Raw genomic sequence first — 14,756 nt, forward strand, 5'->3', positions numbered from 1 at the left:
ACCTCACAGGTTTGTTGTGTTGGCACAGCATTGGAAACCACGGCTGGATCTCTAGACCCAGCAAAGAAGCATTTCAGGGAAAAGTCGTCGTAAACTTTATATGAGAAAACCGCGTTGGCAAAAACGGAACTTCACAGTGCCATCTTGGTGTCGCTGTGTGTTACAATGCACAAACATATATAAAATGCTCTTTCTTTACCAATCTACAGCTGAGTAGGTAACACGTAAAAGAAGCGATTCAGTTAAACGCGTTGTAAGTTTCCAACAGGGGCATTCAGTTGGCGAAAGACGGGACTCCACATCGCCACCTGGTGTCAGTGTTATAACGCAGATCAAGCGCTTTATCTTTACCAATGTAGCTGAGTTAGTGCATGTTTACTGCCTTGAGCAATATGTGTGTGTGTGTTTTAACAAAATTAAATAAACATATATACCTTTTTAAAAAACATTTGAACACACACACTACAAAATGCACATTTTCAAATGTTTTTTTAAAAATTTGTTAATTAAAAAACCAAAACGTAGGAGTGCAACCCCATTATTAGCCGCAGCCCCCAGTGATTGCTAGAAAGGGTTCGCCGCCACCTGTGCTACTAGAAAGGCCCCAAAATTAACCCCCGTTACGCAGCGCAGTCCTGCAGGGCGATGTCGAAGCATGAGGCAGGCGTTTGATCTCAGTGGAGCCTAACGCCCAGGCAAGTGGGCGCAAGATCGCAGCTTTATTTATGCCTGTTTACTCAGAAGTAAACCCTGCCGCGTTCCATCCGGCTCGCAAAACACACACCCCTGCCAATAAGCGCGCCCCCCCCCCCCCGCGCGCGCGCGCACAGAACCCTCGCAAAAGTGATTTACTGCCCGTCAAGGAGGCTCGAACCTTTGACGGACAGCTTCGCAAAAGGGCACGCGGGGACTGGATGTTCAATAGCCTTTGTTCCTCCCTCCCTCCGTCCCGCGGGCGGCGATTGGGTTAGCAGGATCCCCGGCGGAGCCTATAAAAAAAGCCGCGCGCGGGCGGTGGGGTGAGGTGAAACGGCGTTTAGCGTGGTGCTCCGCCCACCTGTGGCTTTTTGCGAGCTGGGTGGTTTGCTCTGTTCAGGTGCAAGGGTGGGGGAAGGGAGGCGAGGCAGAGAAAAAGGCGGGAAAATGTGTTTTGAGGGAAGGGGCCTTTTGGAGAGAAGGGGGGTGTCTCCACTTTCTTTTTCTTGGGTGTGTTTCCCTCAAAGTCAACTCGCCCTTGAGTTCCCCAGAAGAGAAGTTGATCATTCCTCCTCTTTTTGGCATTTTAGTTCCCCCCAAGGGCGCATGCCACACACCCCCTCAAGCGAGCTTCCTTACAGGGTTGTTTGTAAAATACGCCGCAAAATTAAACCATGGAAGCTCATGTTGGTTTAATTAGAGTGGGAAGGAAATCTACTACAAAGGCCATATATGTCTGGTTTTGGTTTGTTTTCAATTGGGGACAAACTTAAAAGGTCCACAGAATAGAGAGCAAAAATTTTAATTTCTTGGCATTTAGTCTTTGGGCAGGAGGTTGAGCTAAAGGAAGGATTTGGGTGGGGAGAGGAAAATGGAGGTAGTGGAGCTGCTCCCCCTCACCCCAATCTGCAGTTCAAAATGTGTAATATAATTGTGTGTAGTAGGATGATGTATTCCCATAGGAAGCTGTGTTAGTCTCTTGCTGCAAAAAAATTGATAGGCTTGTGGTACCTTGAAGGCCTAACCATTTTTTAATGGTTTGTGGACTAGAGTCCGCTTGAATTTTTTAACATTTGGAAATGCTAGATATTTGTTTGTGTACAGTGTGTGTATTGCTCTGAACTATTTACTATTCCTTTGATTCCCCCAGTTTTTAATCACAATATATATTTTAACGAGTTCAGCAAAATCATTGCTTCCCTACTTTGCCACCCATTTAATTTTGGGTGGCGCACCTTTTTAAATTTTAAGCCCATTACTTAAATTTGTGGCTGATTCAGAGTTTACAAGAATGAAGTGTTTCACTGTGTTACATGTACCAATACTTGACCCATCAGAAATTGGGGCTCTATCATTTTCTTCAGCACCAATGTATGCTACCTGTTTTTTTATCGGTAGGTCTTGTTTGCTCCTCTTAAGAAAGTACTTGGGGAAACTCCAATCACCTGTGTGACAGACTTCAGTGAAAGAACATGACAATGGTAATCTGGAAGGATTGTGATTTTTGTTTTGCAATGTTGCCTTTTTCTCTCTCTCTCCACTTACCCCATCTTCAAATGGAACGAAAATGTGATGAAAGTGGTTGAAATCTGGGTTTCCCTGCCAATAATAGTCCCAATGGAGTTCAGTAATTTGTTGGTCACACATTTTTTAGAAGCGGTGCTATTTCTCTCCCTGCCATTGGCAATATGGCTTGTTTATCACTCCCACAAAGTGGGGGGTAATTGATGGATAAGAAGTAATTCTAGCAGGAAAGCCTTCAAGCCCCTTAAAAACATAATAAACACTGTATGTCAGGAAGTCTGGTAACCTGGGGCCAAATGTGCTGCAGCACCTACAGGTATTACTAAAAGGTTTGGTGCAGTCAGAGATTAAATCCTGAGCTGCTTCTCTTCCTAATTACTTGTAAATCTGGAGTGCCCTTCCAGAAACATTTGGTGGTAGTAGCAACAGGAGTACCTCTGAGTATGTATGAAGATTACTTTAGGCAACTAGGTAACTGGTTATCCTCCGGGTCTAGAACCTGTGCACTAAGTTGGACACAGTGGCTTCTATGTATGCCTATGGCCCAGCAGCACTACTGCTTCCAACTTCTAAATGTTGCCTTGTCCAGTGCAGTGAGGTACGTTAGGTAATGGCTAGGTACATCACTGGATTTTGCTTCCTCCATTTTGACGGAGCTGAACCAGATAGGGTTGATTTACTAATCACTACTCCCAATATCAAAGTGGTGTTGAGTCCTTGAGTCCCTGTATTCATAATAAATTCCAGAACTGAGTTCATTTGTTGGCCCACTAGCTGGGGCTCAGGTTAAACCTCTGGGAATGTGGGTGATATAAGCAGGAGTGTTACCGTAGTTTAGAGAGAATAGAGTGTGGCTGGCAGCAGTTGCTTCTGCCCTGTGCAGCAGACCATGGCTGAGCACAAAGCACATGGCTTCTTCCAAAGAACCCTGGAACTGTAGTTTACCCCTTACAGAGCTACAATTCCTAGTGCCCATGTCACATGTGTGGTCTAAACTCCAGGAGTGATAAAAACCGGCTCAAAGCTTGCATTGGAAAAAGTTGCACAGGGTAATCCTAATGTATGAAATACTGTAAATTGTTTTGGGATGCAATTTTGGGAAATGATTTACATTGAAATAAATAAAAAAATACAGCCTATTCTGCGATACAGCCTGCTAGTATCTCAGGGAATTAGCCACTGTGTTTTAATGACTTCAGTCTTCCTAGTGCTTGCTTGTATGTGTATTCTCAGCCCAAAGCATTGGGGAGACAGCCTAAATGGGAACACATGTCCTCTTCAGCCTCTGGTTTTTCCAGTTCCCTTGAACTATTTGCAAGCTTTTAACAGGAATTTACGACTTGTATAACGTTTATACAGAAAAGGGTGTGTATCATCCCATCTGGGAAGTTTTTCAGTCCTCGTGCCTATTATAAGAATTCTAAGGTCTCAAATATAAAATAAATGTTCATAAATAAGTATAAATAGTACAGGAGAGCAATCCTGAAGCCATCCTCTCCCAAATTGACCTTAAATATATCCACTGCAGTAAGGGAGGCAAGTGGGGGAAAGCCTTCCCATTATCTTTTTGCTTACAAATCCTGTCTTAAGGATGTATTTAAGGGAAAGGAAGCAGTTTTTTTCTTATAACATGTCCTATAATGCATAATTGTCCCAGATTCTTAGTGGAGGGAAGATAGCATTTTATGTTCATTGGTAACTTGGAATCTAAACTATTTCCTCCCCAGAAAGGTTCTTTTTGAGCCTCTGTTGTTCCAACTTGAGAAGAAAAATGCGGGACAACCAGAGCACTTGTGTCCCTCCTGAGGTCACCACAGGGGTGAAGCCAGGGAGCACAAGACGACGACAGCGTGTCACACATGGTGTTGGGGTACTCAGCAGTGATGCACAGGGGCCTGAGAGAGAGAATACCACAGCAGCCTTGAAAACTTCACAGCAACCACCTTTGCTTCTACACAGAGAAGAACAAGAGGCCTTCTTCAATCTCCTGGGTGAGATACCTGACCCCACAGTCCTGTTCAGAGATTGGTAGCATGCAGACTTTCTCATCCCTAGCAGCTCTGCCAAATTTTAAATGGGTATAGTAAAAATGTTGCCCAGTTCTTAGTCAGTAGCCTGATTTGCAGACAATGCTAAGTCATTACTTGTTTAGGCAAAATGGTGTGCGTTTGACTGTCTCTCAGCAGGCTAACCATGGACTCTTCCAGGTGAGCTGCTGCTTGGACATGCATACCAATTTATTTGCACAAAGCTTTTTCAATGAGGTTAAATTCTATCTACTCTTTACTGAACATTCATCCTGGTTTGCTTGTGTTTATACATCTTGTTAATCATTTGCTTGCCTCAATATGTTTCTCTCTCACTTTCCTAACTGCAAAAAAATCATTCTCTTTTTAAAAGTGGATTTGTTGTACTAGGGTGATGGAGTTCTTTAGTCCACTTTAATTGTGTAAACCTAACATTTCTGGGTATTCCCTTGAAAATACTGGCAGTCTGGAGGCACCCCATTGTTTGTCTTCTGGTGTCACACTGTGCTGAGAAACCCTGGTTGTTTTAACTTTGGTTTGGTGTTACGTCTGAAATCAGATGTTATGGCTCAGCCATCCCACCCCAAGCTACAAAGATGAAAGGCCAGGGCAGATGGAAAACAAAAAAGCATTGGAGAATCAGTTTGCAGCATGCTTATCTGTGCAAGAGAGCTCATGGTTTGTTCAACAAACCATGCTTAAACAAAACCATAGCTTTCTGTTAATGTGCAAATGCAGCCAATAGGGAAAATACAATCAGTTTTCCCCCAAAACTTCCCAAAGACTCCTACAAATTGTACTGTACATGAGCTTCATTCGCCTTTTGATTCAGTTCTCAGCAAGATGAAAACTCTACTTTTAGTCTATAATGTAGTTAAGCTTGGAAAGTTGATTGCTCAGAATGGCTGCTTGACTGAATGTAACAATAAACAGTGCTTCTCAGGTACCATAAATATACATTGAAGCTGCATGAGGCAGTTGGTTATAAAAACTTTAGATAGCCCACAAATAATGATATGGATTAAAACATGTTTTGCTTTCTTTTCTCATCAGAGGATAGTTTGATACAAGAATTCCTTTCAATGGATACATGCTACAGGATCTCAGATAAGGTAGGTGTCCCCCCCCCCCCCCCAGTCCTCCACCCTACACTTTCAGTATTACAGCATGGCATTCCAATTTTTAATTATATGAATGCCAAAGCAAAGAGGGAAATTTCACGACAACGTTTCTGGTTTGCTTCTTTCAGTGAGAGTGCTGGAGGGGAGGAATCAATGCAGTTACTAGAAGAACACTGTTAATAGCATTTTTGTAGTAATTGCTTTATTTACATATATTCAAGCAGGAGTGTAGTGGAAGTAAATGAGCTGCCATCTACTCACTTCTGAAACAAATATTCAAGCAATCATCTCCACATGGCTTGCATCCCAGTTTCCACCAAAAGCAACTCTCATATCTCACTTTTTAACATGCATATTAAGCCATTGGGAACAGTGATTTGGGGGGCAAGGCATCATCCGTATGCTGATGCCCAGCTCTGTCTATCTTTGTGCTGTCTGAATTTGGAGAAGCTGTACAGGTACTTAATCAGTGTCTTGAGACAGTGACAGGCTGGATGAAGACCAATAAACTGAAGCTGAATTCCCAAAAAATTTGAGGTGATTGGTGCTTCCCAGGTCCAGAAAATAGGTGAGCAGGCTACTCTGAACGGGCGTGCAGTTCCCCCAGATACATTGGGTGCATAGTCTGCAGGTACTCCTTGACGCTACAATTTCTAGAGACTCAAGTGGCTTTGGTGGTGGGTTGCTACAGCTGTTCCTGGATAGAGAGAGCCTAGCCACAGGTGTCCATGCCCCAATAACTTCCCATTTAGTTCTGTACATGGGGATGCCTGAAAAAACAATTTAAAGATTTCACCTAGTGAGAATTGCAGACCCCAAGGTATTGACCAGTGCAGCTGTGCAATACTGGTCCTTAAAAATCTGCAGTGGCTGCCCATTGACTACTAAACCTAAGTCAAGCTGCTGGCTTTGACTTACAAAGATTTAAATGGCTTTGGGCCCAGCTGTTTGAAGGAGCACACCTGCTTACTATTTGAGGCCCACCACAGATTTTCTTGTGCTTGCACCATTGCCAAACATAATTTGGGGTTTCAGAATAGAGCCTTCGTTAGGGTAGTGCCATGGGTGCAGAACAGCTTCCCCCAACCTCAAAGTCATGCAGGCGTCATCACTATTTAATTTTTGCTGCCAGCAGAAGACATTTCTTTTCTGTGTGACTTACACATTAGTAGTAGTAACCATTTTAATGGTGTGACAGATGGAACAATTTACATGTTTAATTGTAGACTGTAATGGTAGTTTTTTAATCTGATTATCTTATTTGTGTTTTAGTATGTAATCTGCCCTGATATTGTTTTGATGCTAAAGGGTGGGATATAGGAATTCAATAAATAAATATAATCCATTTTCAAAACTGCCTGCTTTACTATCTGTAGCCTCCCCACCCCCCCAAAAAAACCCCTGGTGCCTCCAGGTGTTTTCAACTGCAATTCCTATTAGCACCAACCAATCATGGCAGGCTGGGGCTGATGGAAGTTGTGGTCAAGAGCATCTAGTGAATACCAGGTTGTGGGAGGCTGTATAAAGAACTGCTTTTTAACTCAGGAGTTAAATTTCATTCAGACAGTATCACAGTGATAGGCCCATTTGCAATCAAGATTGGTAAAGTGAAAAAAACAACCACCACAAACCTCTGACTAAACTCTGGATAAAACCTTCCTGTGTAGTAACCAACCAACAAAGCAGGGCATAATGTTGATTCTTTGCTTCTTGTTGGAGGAATGTCTTGTAGCTGACTTTTCTACCCTCTTAATGCTTTTGCCTTCCTTTCACATCTCTTAAATTATTATTGTGGTCTGCTATAGACTTTATTAAAGCTAAGCTGTCTTATTCAGTATCTTATAGCTATGACTATGATGTACTTCAAACGTGCTGGCCTGCATACGGAGGAATACACACGGACTAATCTCTTCATAGCTCTGTAAGTTTATTTTGGTGCTCTTCTATTGGTTCGGTCATGTAGGGAGGTGACCTGTAATGTTTATTAGGCTAGGAGTTTAGTCAATGTCACCAAATACTCGCGATTCATCATATTTATTAGTGCAGCAGAACAACTCTTACAAAGTGGGGGGAAAGGTTACTATATTAGCTCACTGTAAGTTAACAACATGTGAAACTAATTGCGTTTCTCCCAGTCAAAATTTAGTTACAGGTGCAGAGGACCCCTGTTTCTATCTGGAAACTGTAACAATGGGGAGAGAGGAGCTAAACTTTCCTCCTCACCCAAATTCCATCAGTACAATTGCAGCAAAAATCACCTGTCCCCAAGGTGCAAATAGGTTTAGAGAAAACTCCTGTTGTAAGCAAGTAGACCTTTTGTTTTTCCTAAAGGTGATGATGGCAGGTGATTTTTTAAATTTTGGTTTTTTGTTTTTTTTTTGCAAATGAAGTTGTTGAAGAACATGATCAGGGGCAGCCCAATTAGTGTCATGTGCATCTAGGCCCCATGACTGCAATCTTAACCTGTTATACAGGTGCTAATTGTTGAGGGGCAACTTCAGGGTTCCTCCTACTCTGTTTTCTTGGGCTTCTTTGTGAGTTGAACTAGACAACACTTCAAATAGAGGGCTGTTATTTGTAGAACACATGGCCACCCTTGATGGTGGAGAGGAAATATATTGGCTACAGTGAGCAACGTTTGACCGCTTAGTTTTTGAAACTGTTATAAGCTGGAACATAACTTCTCTGGTGAACTCCTTCTGCTGCTTGAAGACCATCCATTGCTTTGTGAAGGAATTCTGGAGGCTTTCCACTGTCCTCCACACCACTTTTTCCTGATTACAGGTACCTAGCAAATGACATGGAAGAAGACACAGAGGACTACAAATATGAGATCTTCCCCTGGGCACTTGGTGACAACTGGAGGAAGCTTTTCCCCCAGTTCCTGAAAATGCGGGATGGCTTTTGGGCCAAAATGAAGTACAGAGCATTTGTTAGCAGACGCTGCTGTGACGAGGTTAGCTGCAGATCACTTGATTTGCAATGTTCTTGGCGTTGGTGTGTTAAGATAAATGAAGTTGGGTGCACTAGTGGTGGCAGGGAGAGCAGAATAATCCTCTCATCCTGCTGGGGGATCTACTGGAATTTGTTTCCTTGGGATGGGGGGTAGAAACGATATGGCTGAAGGAAATTCAAAAGTCACAAGGTTCACTCCTTGGCATCTCAGGTACGAATGGGAAAGTCTCTTGTATTTTTATTTAATTTAGCAAACTTCTGTACCGCCTTTCAAGAACAAAATTCTCCCCAAGGCAGTTCCCATGAAATACAACAACAAAATCTTAAAACAACTCAGTAAAAGAATCCCATATAATTAAAAGTAACAATCAAACATCAAAATTGCAGCATAATGTATTTACCATGACCGGGTGACACAGGCTGTGTATACACACTACCTTTAAAGCCCATTCAAAGAATGAACTTTCTCCTCACATAATTGTGGGCACTCTAGTTTGCTGAGAATTGTAGCTCCGTGGGGGTAAACTACAATGCCCAGACTTTTTTTTAAAAAAGTGCTTTAAAGTTGTAATGGGTATGCAGCTACAATCAGATCCCTAGCTGCAATTCGGCTCTACAGTCAAGACAAAAAAAAATTGTTAATAAAGTCTGTATAAAACTATCCAGGCATAAGCCATGCCTAACATTGTATGGAACATTATTCCACAATTGCAGGATGACCACCAAAAAAGCAGCAGGCTAATGTCCTTTTCTGGTGATCATGTTAATAGGTCTTCAGAAATGAAGGTATGGGCAGCAGCGTGTGCATGTAGACAATACTTCTAATCAGTGTTATATTTTTAGAAAAAGTGGTGCCAGAACTCACCATGAACGCCTCCCTCTTTCTCTTAGAATGGCAGTGGTACCCACCTGAGGTGCCAGAACTGAGTTCTGGCGAGTTTCCCCTGGAAAAAAAGCCCTGCTTGTAAGAATAAAACCCTGGAGAGCTGTTAACAATCAGTGATGACCTCAGGTTTGAGGACTGAATTTGACCCTCCAGGCCACACCCTCTCACTGACCATACTGAGTTAAATGGACCAGAGATTTGAGACTATGCTATATGGCAGGTTAAGGTAAAGGTAAAGGGACCCCTGACCATTAGGTCCAGTCGTGGCCGACTTTGGGGTTGCGGCGCTCATCTCACTTTATTGCCCGAGGGAGCCGGCGTACAGCTTCTGGGTCATGTGGCCAGCATGACTAAGCCGCTTCTGGCGAACCAGAGCAGCGCACGGAAACACCGTTTACCTTCCCGCTGGAGCGGTACCTATTTATCTACTTGCACTTTGACGTGCTTTCGAATTGCTAGGTTGGCAGGTTACGTGGCACAAAATGTTCGGTTCTCTTTCCCCAAAGTTTTCCAAACATAGTTCTCTTTTGGGATGATTCAGGCTTCCTCTTTTCTAGATAATGTTAAAGGAGCCCACACACTGGGTCTGGTCCCGTGAACGAGCCATTCACCACAGTGGGGCGCTGAGGAGTTACCTGAAAAACGAAGAAGACTTATTCCCTAGAGGGCCTGGCGTTACGCCCCCAGTCTGCCTTCTCTGTGTGTTTGATCTGGAAAAAGAAGATGCTGGAATAATGACACCTCTTGCTAGCAGTATTCCTGCCAGTGACTTGCTGCCCTCCACAGCACCGAAGCAGAGTTTGAGTGGCTTCCCTTTGCTGATGACTGACTACAGCATGCAGAGTAAGTAGTAACGGTGCCCAACTTTCAGCTTTTTGGAGTCTCTTAATATACGGCATTCATTCCTGCTTGGGAAAGTGTTGTCAAATTGTTCCCCCCTCCCCTTGTGGTTGTGGGGTGCAGTGTGAGATTTGAATCTGAAAAAGCAAATATTAAATTCATAGAAAGCCATGAGTCTGATAAGATTACAGAAAGATGGTGCAACTTCCTCTGTTTACAATGTGGGTTTGGCAAAAGGCTTGTAGATTTGATACCTTCCAACTGTCCCAGTCCCAGAGGGCATGCGTAGTAGAGCCTTAAAGCAGCCTTCACCAACACCCATCAACCCCAGCAAGTGCAGGAGTTGTAATCCAAAACACCCAGGCTGGGGGAAGGCTGCTTTAAGACACGTTTACCACTGAAAATATATTGGAATAGCTTTTGAGCTGCAGCTGCTCCTGAGCTGGTTTTTCTCATTGGGTGCTAAAGAAAGTTTAACCACACCCCTGTTTTCCCAGACATCCGGGTGCAGGTGTGGCAAAATTCTCCCAACGTGTGGTGAGCTGATCACTAGTACCTTCAGTTAAGAGTGAATGCATACCCCACTGTGGCAAGTTGCTGCTTGGTAAATGAGCACCCTGGTTGTGTCCTGTTGGCAAATCTCTCTCCTCTGCCTCCTCCTATTAAAGAACGAGTGTGTTAAACAGTGAAAATATGCACACTTACAGACTTCGTAGATTATTGTCTACTTCCGTTCAGGCCCAACTACCAACTGGGAGTAAGGAAAAAATGTTTCTCTTAGGGGTTATCTTGCAACATTCTCACACAGAAGTAATCTGGAATTGCTGATATGCTCAGCACTCTGCTCGGTGTACATCTACTCTGTACAGCACCAGAATTTAGTGTGCATTGGCTGACGTAGTGTTGTTGGGAAGATGGCTGTCCCTTCAAATGGGGATTTAATAACTTTGTGAACCCTTTTAAAGCACTTGATTTATAGCTTGCTTTATTCTGTGGGCTCTGCAGTCTGCCCCTACCCCTGACAGAAGGCTTCTGTCCTTAAGGGATTCATAACTTTCTAATCAGTATTTATAAAATATAACTGCTAAACTCCCAAAGGCATAGTTTCAGTCTTAATCTTTTTTTGGGCAGGCCTACAGGAACCTGTGATGGAGGCAGAAGGAACACCCAAAGACTGCCAATATCTGATAGCGTCCGAAGGCTGAAGACAACCCTCTCTGCAATATTTTTCTCTTTGGAGTGGCATTATTTGGATGTTCTTATTCTACATCTGCGGTGATCTATTTATTAAGCACTTTATCTTCACGTTCATAAATACACAGCAATGCCTGCTTGTGTATTAAAAAAAGCTATTCAGTATGACTTGTATTATTATTATTATTAATTTAGATTTATATACCACCCTTCATCTGAAGACCACAGGGCAGTTTACAACATAAAAATACAAAATAAGGACACCAAATACATAACATAACAAAAACCAATAAAGCCCCTTCCCAAAAACACATTTAAAAGGCCATAGATTGTTTAATCAGCCAAACATCTGGTTATTGAGGAACATTTTCACCTGGCACCTAAAAATATGTCATGAGGTGTCAGGTGAGCTTCCCTGGGGAGAGGACACAAGAAGAATCTCATGATGATGATCGCATTGTCCAGGTCAGTTCATGTGAGGAGAGGTGGTCCTTGAGGTGTTGGGGTTGTGAGCCATTTAAGGCTTTATATGTCAAAACCAGCACTGTGGATTGGGCCCAGAGTACTTGGGCCAGGACTGATGTTACGTGCTCAGACCATCTTACCCTGGTAAGCAACCTTGCCACTGAATTCTGCACCAGCAGAAGTTTCTGAAATGCGTCCAAAGGCAGCCCCATGTATAATGCATTCCAGTAGTTTTAACCTAGAGTTTACCCATTCCAGCTGAGCAGACTCTTCATAAAGATGTCTGGGAGAAAAGGCCACAATTTAATATCTGGAACATTTAATGGCAAGTTTACCAATTGTGAGCCATTAGAAATGACTTTTTGAAGGTTTACATCCTTGCCTTTTGCTAGCAAGGAATGGAGTGGTCAAGGGTGACCTACTTAGTTTATTCTTCTCTTTGTACCCCTGCCCCCTTTCATGGCTTGACTTATTAAGGTACCAGTTCTGCCGAAATAATTTTTATTATAAACATTTGGTTCCCACGCCTTTTTTTAAAAAAAAAGGTACTGTGTAATTTAGATAGATAATGTATTGGGGTAGCATGCTGAGTGGTGTGAGATTGCAGGGGGTTCCAGACGTCATACCCAGGGTTTGGTTTCCTTGGAACAGGCTTCCTCAAACTCCACCCTCCAGATGTTTTGAGACTACAATTCCCATCATCCCTGACCACTGGTCCTGCTAGTTAGGGATCATGGGAGTTGTAGGCCAGAAACATCTGGAGGGCCGAGTGAGGAAGCCTGCCTTGGTGTGAGGAACAGCGGAGACTCTGGTGGTTTTATGATATGATTTATTTACACCTATATACAACCTGAGCCTACAACACCCCAAGAAGGTCTGCTTCCATAACCACAGCCTTGGATCCTAGCAGAAGCCAAGCATTCTCCCTCACAGGCTTTCTGCCTGCCACTAGCTGCTAGTTTGCACACACAACTCTGGCCTTTGCCCTTCTAACCACCAGCCAGTTGAGGGAGGGGGAGCACCTATTTGCTCTCTGGCACAGAGCCACTTCCTTTGTTACCTTAATGACCCATACTTAGGCCATTGCCTCACCAAGAAGCTGTCCTGACTATTCCAGCAATTAAATCTTTGCCAGATCCAGGAATTAGAAAGGGACTCATGGAATACAGCCTAACCACCCCCAACTCACAACACGTTCTACACTTAGGCTGGTCTGTACCTTTGAAAAAGAGCAGCCCATTAACCTTCCCTAGTTGTTAAGATCTAATTCTGTACCATTTTTACAGGGTCCATTGCCCTTGCTTGTCTAGTACGAACTGTATCCTCCCTGTTGTGCTGTGTTCGCCTTTTTAATTTATGCCAAACTCAGAAAACCTGACTTAAAAGAAAAAAAGAATGATCCAGTAATAACCCAAACTCCACAATTTTTGATCATCTTTGCCACAGATTTCTGTCTTTAAGAGGTGGAGTGAGCCTTTCTCTAGCTATCTACATACACATCAGCACATGCTCTGCTATTAGGAACAGCCTTCTGTCCATCTGTGTCTGCCCATCTAGTTCAATGTTGTCTACACTGACTGGCAGTGGCTCTCCAGAGTTTCAGGCAGGGGTTCCTGCGAGAGCCCTCCTGCAGGTGTGGGGAACCGCTGGCCCCCCAGATGTTGCCGAGCTGCAACTCCCACCATCCCTTGCCATTGGCCAAGCCCATTGGCTTTCACGGGTTTTTGGTCCTGAGGCATCTTGAGGACCAAAGGGTCCCTACACCTGTCCTAACGGGAGATGCTGCAGGGAGTGCACCTGGAACCTTTTGCACGGAACGTACGCGATCTCCCACTGGTCCGAAACGCCTTCCCCCCCAATGGCCAGCGCCTTTCAGCACCGCGTCCGCCTGGTTGTTCCTCCAAGTTTTCTGAAACTACGCTCCCTGGTCAAATGGGCTATGCTACCTGGGGGCTGATGGGAGAGGGATTCCCCAAACACCCGGAAGGGCCACCTAGTGCGGTACCCTGAATCTCAGCTGCAGAGAGGAGACGCTCCGGAGTCACCCTAAGAGGGGCGATGCCTGAGCGCGTCTCTGCGCTCCCTTCGGCCCCGCCGTTGCAATGCAGAGAGGATGCAGCGAGGAAGCCGCCGCCGCCCTGCTTTGCTGGAAGCCAAGCGGCTGCAAGGGAGAAGAAGAGCAGGCCGGCCCGCTCAAAACTTCCTTCCCAAGCTGGCATGGCCCCTCCTTTCCCCGAATCGGGCCTCCTCCTTCCCCCCATCTCTCCTGCCCGCCTCCAGGCTTCCCTTTGCTGGCGTGTGTGTTTGTGCGTCTTGCTTCACGCTCCTGGCCCTGGGCAAACGCCCATTTTTATGGAAGGAGGAGTTTGGCAGGGAGGAGTCGCTGCTCTGCGAATTGGCAGCGATAGCGGGACTCTGGGCGGGTTGCCGAGGGCGGGGAGGGGGGTGAAGCTACGCTCGCTTGCTTGCCTGCCTGCCTGGGCTTCCCCCTCCCGCCCCCCGGTTCCTGTCTGCGCTTCTTCGGCTTGCAAAAGGTTGCCTTGACGCGGAGCCAGGCCGAGGCAACGATCTAGGCACAGGTAAAATGAAATGAACAGCTTTGGGGAGCTGCAGTGGGCTTGGGAGGGGGCTATTTTAAGTGCGGGCGCTGGAGGCTTGGAAGCAGCTGAGAGCGCGGGTCGGGTGGGGGCGAAGGGGAAGGAGTTGCATTTCTGCTATTATTTAATAAAGCGCCTCCGCCTCTTGCACAACTCCAGCCCTCCTGCGGGACGGAGTTTCCGCCGCCCTGGCGGATCAGGTCCTTTTCTGCACCGCTTCCAATTGACCCGAATTGTTGCAGTGGGGGGTGATAAGGAATACAGAGCCCCAGTTTCGTTTCCCCGAAAGGAAGGAGGTGCGTAAGTTTAGCACCCTCTTTGCGCCGCCACCCCAAAAAAGAAGGGCTTAATCACGGCCAGGATTCTCTGCCAAGGAAACTCTTTTCGGCGAAATCCAGTGTGACGTTAAGAGTGGGGAAGACGTCACCTCTGAGCATGTGCAGAGAGGTTT

At 44.9% G+C, this 14,756-nt stretch overlaps 2 protein-coding genes across 7 annotated transcripts in view; both read left to right on the forward strand.

Annotated features, from left to right (window-relative positions):
* The first annotated feature begins 1,005 nt into the window (after positions 1 to 1,005).
* Positions 1,006 to 11,408, forward strand: LOC308465511 (speedy protein 1-A-like). 3 transcript variants are annotated; one of them, XM_080985472.1, is made up of 8 exons: positions 1,006 to 1,096; positions 2,095 to 2,177; positions 3,948 to 4,211; positions 5,301 to 5,359; positions 7,204 to 7,289; positions 8,153 to 8,324; positions 9,767 to 10,052; positions 11,181 to 11,408. In XM_080985472.1, exons 3-8 carry the CDS (start codon positions 3,992 to 3,994, stop codon positions 11,252 to 11,254), a joined length of 897 nt encoding a protein of 298 aa, XP_080841598.1. In that variant the 5' UTR covers positions 1,006 to 1,096; positions 2,095 to 2,177; positions 3,948 to 3,991; the 3' UTR covers positions 11,255 to 11,408. The 3 variants fall into 3 exon arrangements, with proteins under 3 accessions (XP_080841598.1, XP_080841599.1, XP_080841600.1); XM_080985473.1 differs by lacking the exon at positions 1,006 to 1,096 and adding an exon at positions 1,116 to 1,206; XM_080985474.1 differs by lacking the exon at positions 1,006 to 1,096 and adding an exon at positions 1,127 to 1,254.
* A 2,716-nt stretch (positions 11,409 to 14,124) lies between these two features.
* CAPN1 (calpain 1) overlaps positions 14,125 to 14,756 on the forward strand; it is a 50,135-nt gene continuing 49,503 nt past the window's right edge. For 3 of the 4 annotated variants that reach the window (XR_013980489.1, XR_013980490.1, XM_080985441.1), the window contains exon 1: positions 14,125 to 14,287. The gene's annotated coding sequence lies outside the window, so the exon portion shown is untranslated. Of the gene's footprint in view, positions 14,288 to 14,580; positions 14,602 to 14,756 lie in introns of those variants that run through there. The other variant, XM_080985443.1, reaches the window with a different exon arrangement.

This window comes from Podarcis pityusensis (genome assembly GCF_964106645.2).
Source record: "Podarcis pityusensis genome assembly, chromosome: 16".
NCBI lineage: Eukaryota > Metazoa > Chordata > Lepidosauria > Squamata > Lacertidae > Podarcis > Podarcis pityusensis.

Coding starts and splice junctions, on each gene's coding strand:
- LOC308465511 (XM_080985472.1), top strand. CDS start 3,992: ATGCGGGACAACCAGAGCACTTGTGTCCCTCCTGAGGTCACCACAGGG. Junction 5,360..7,203: donor GCTACAGGATCTCAGATAAG/GTAGGTGTCCCC, acceptor TGTCTTATTCAG/TATCTTATAGCTATGACTAT. Junction 8,325..9,766: donor GCAGACGCTGCTGTGACGAG/GTTAGCTGCAGA, acceptor CCTCTTTTCTAG/ATAATGTTAAAGGAGCCCAC.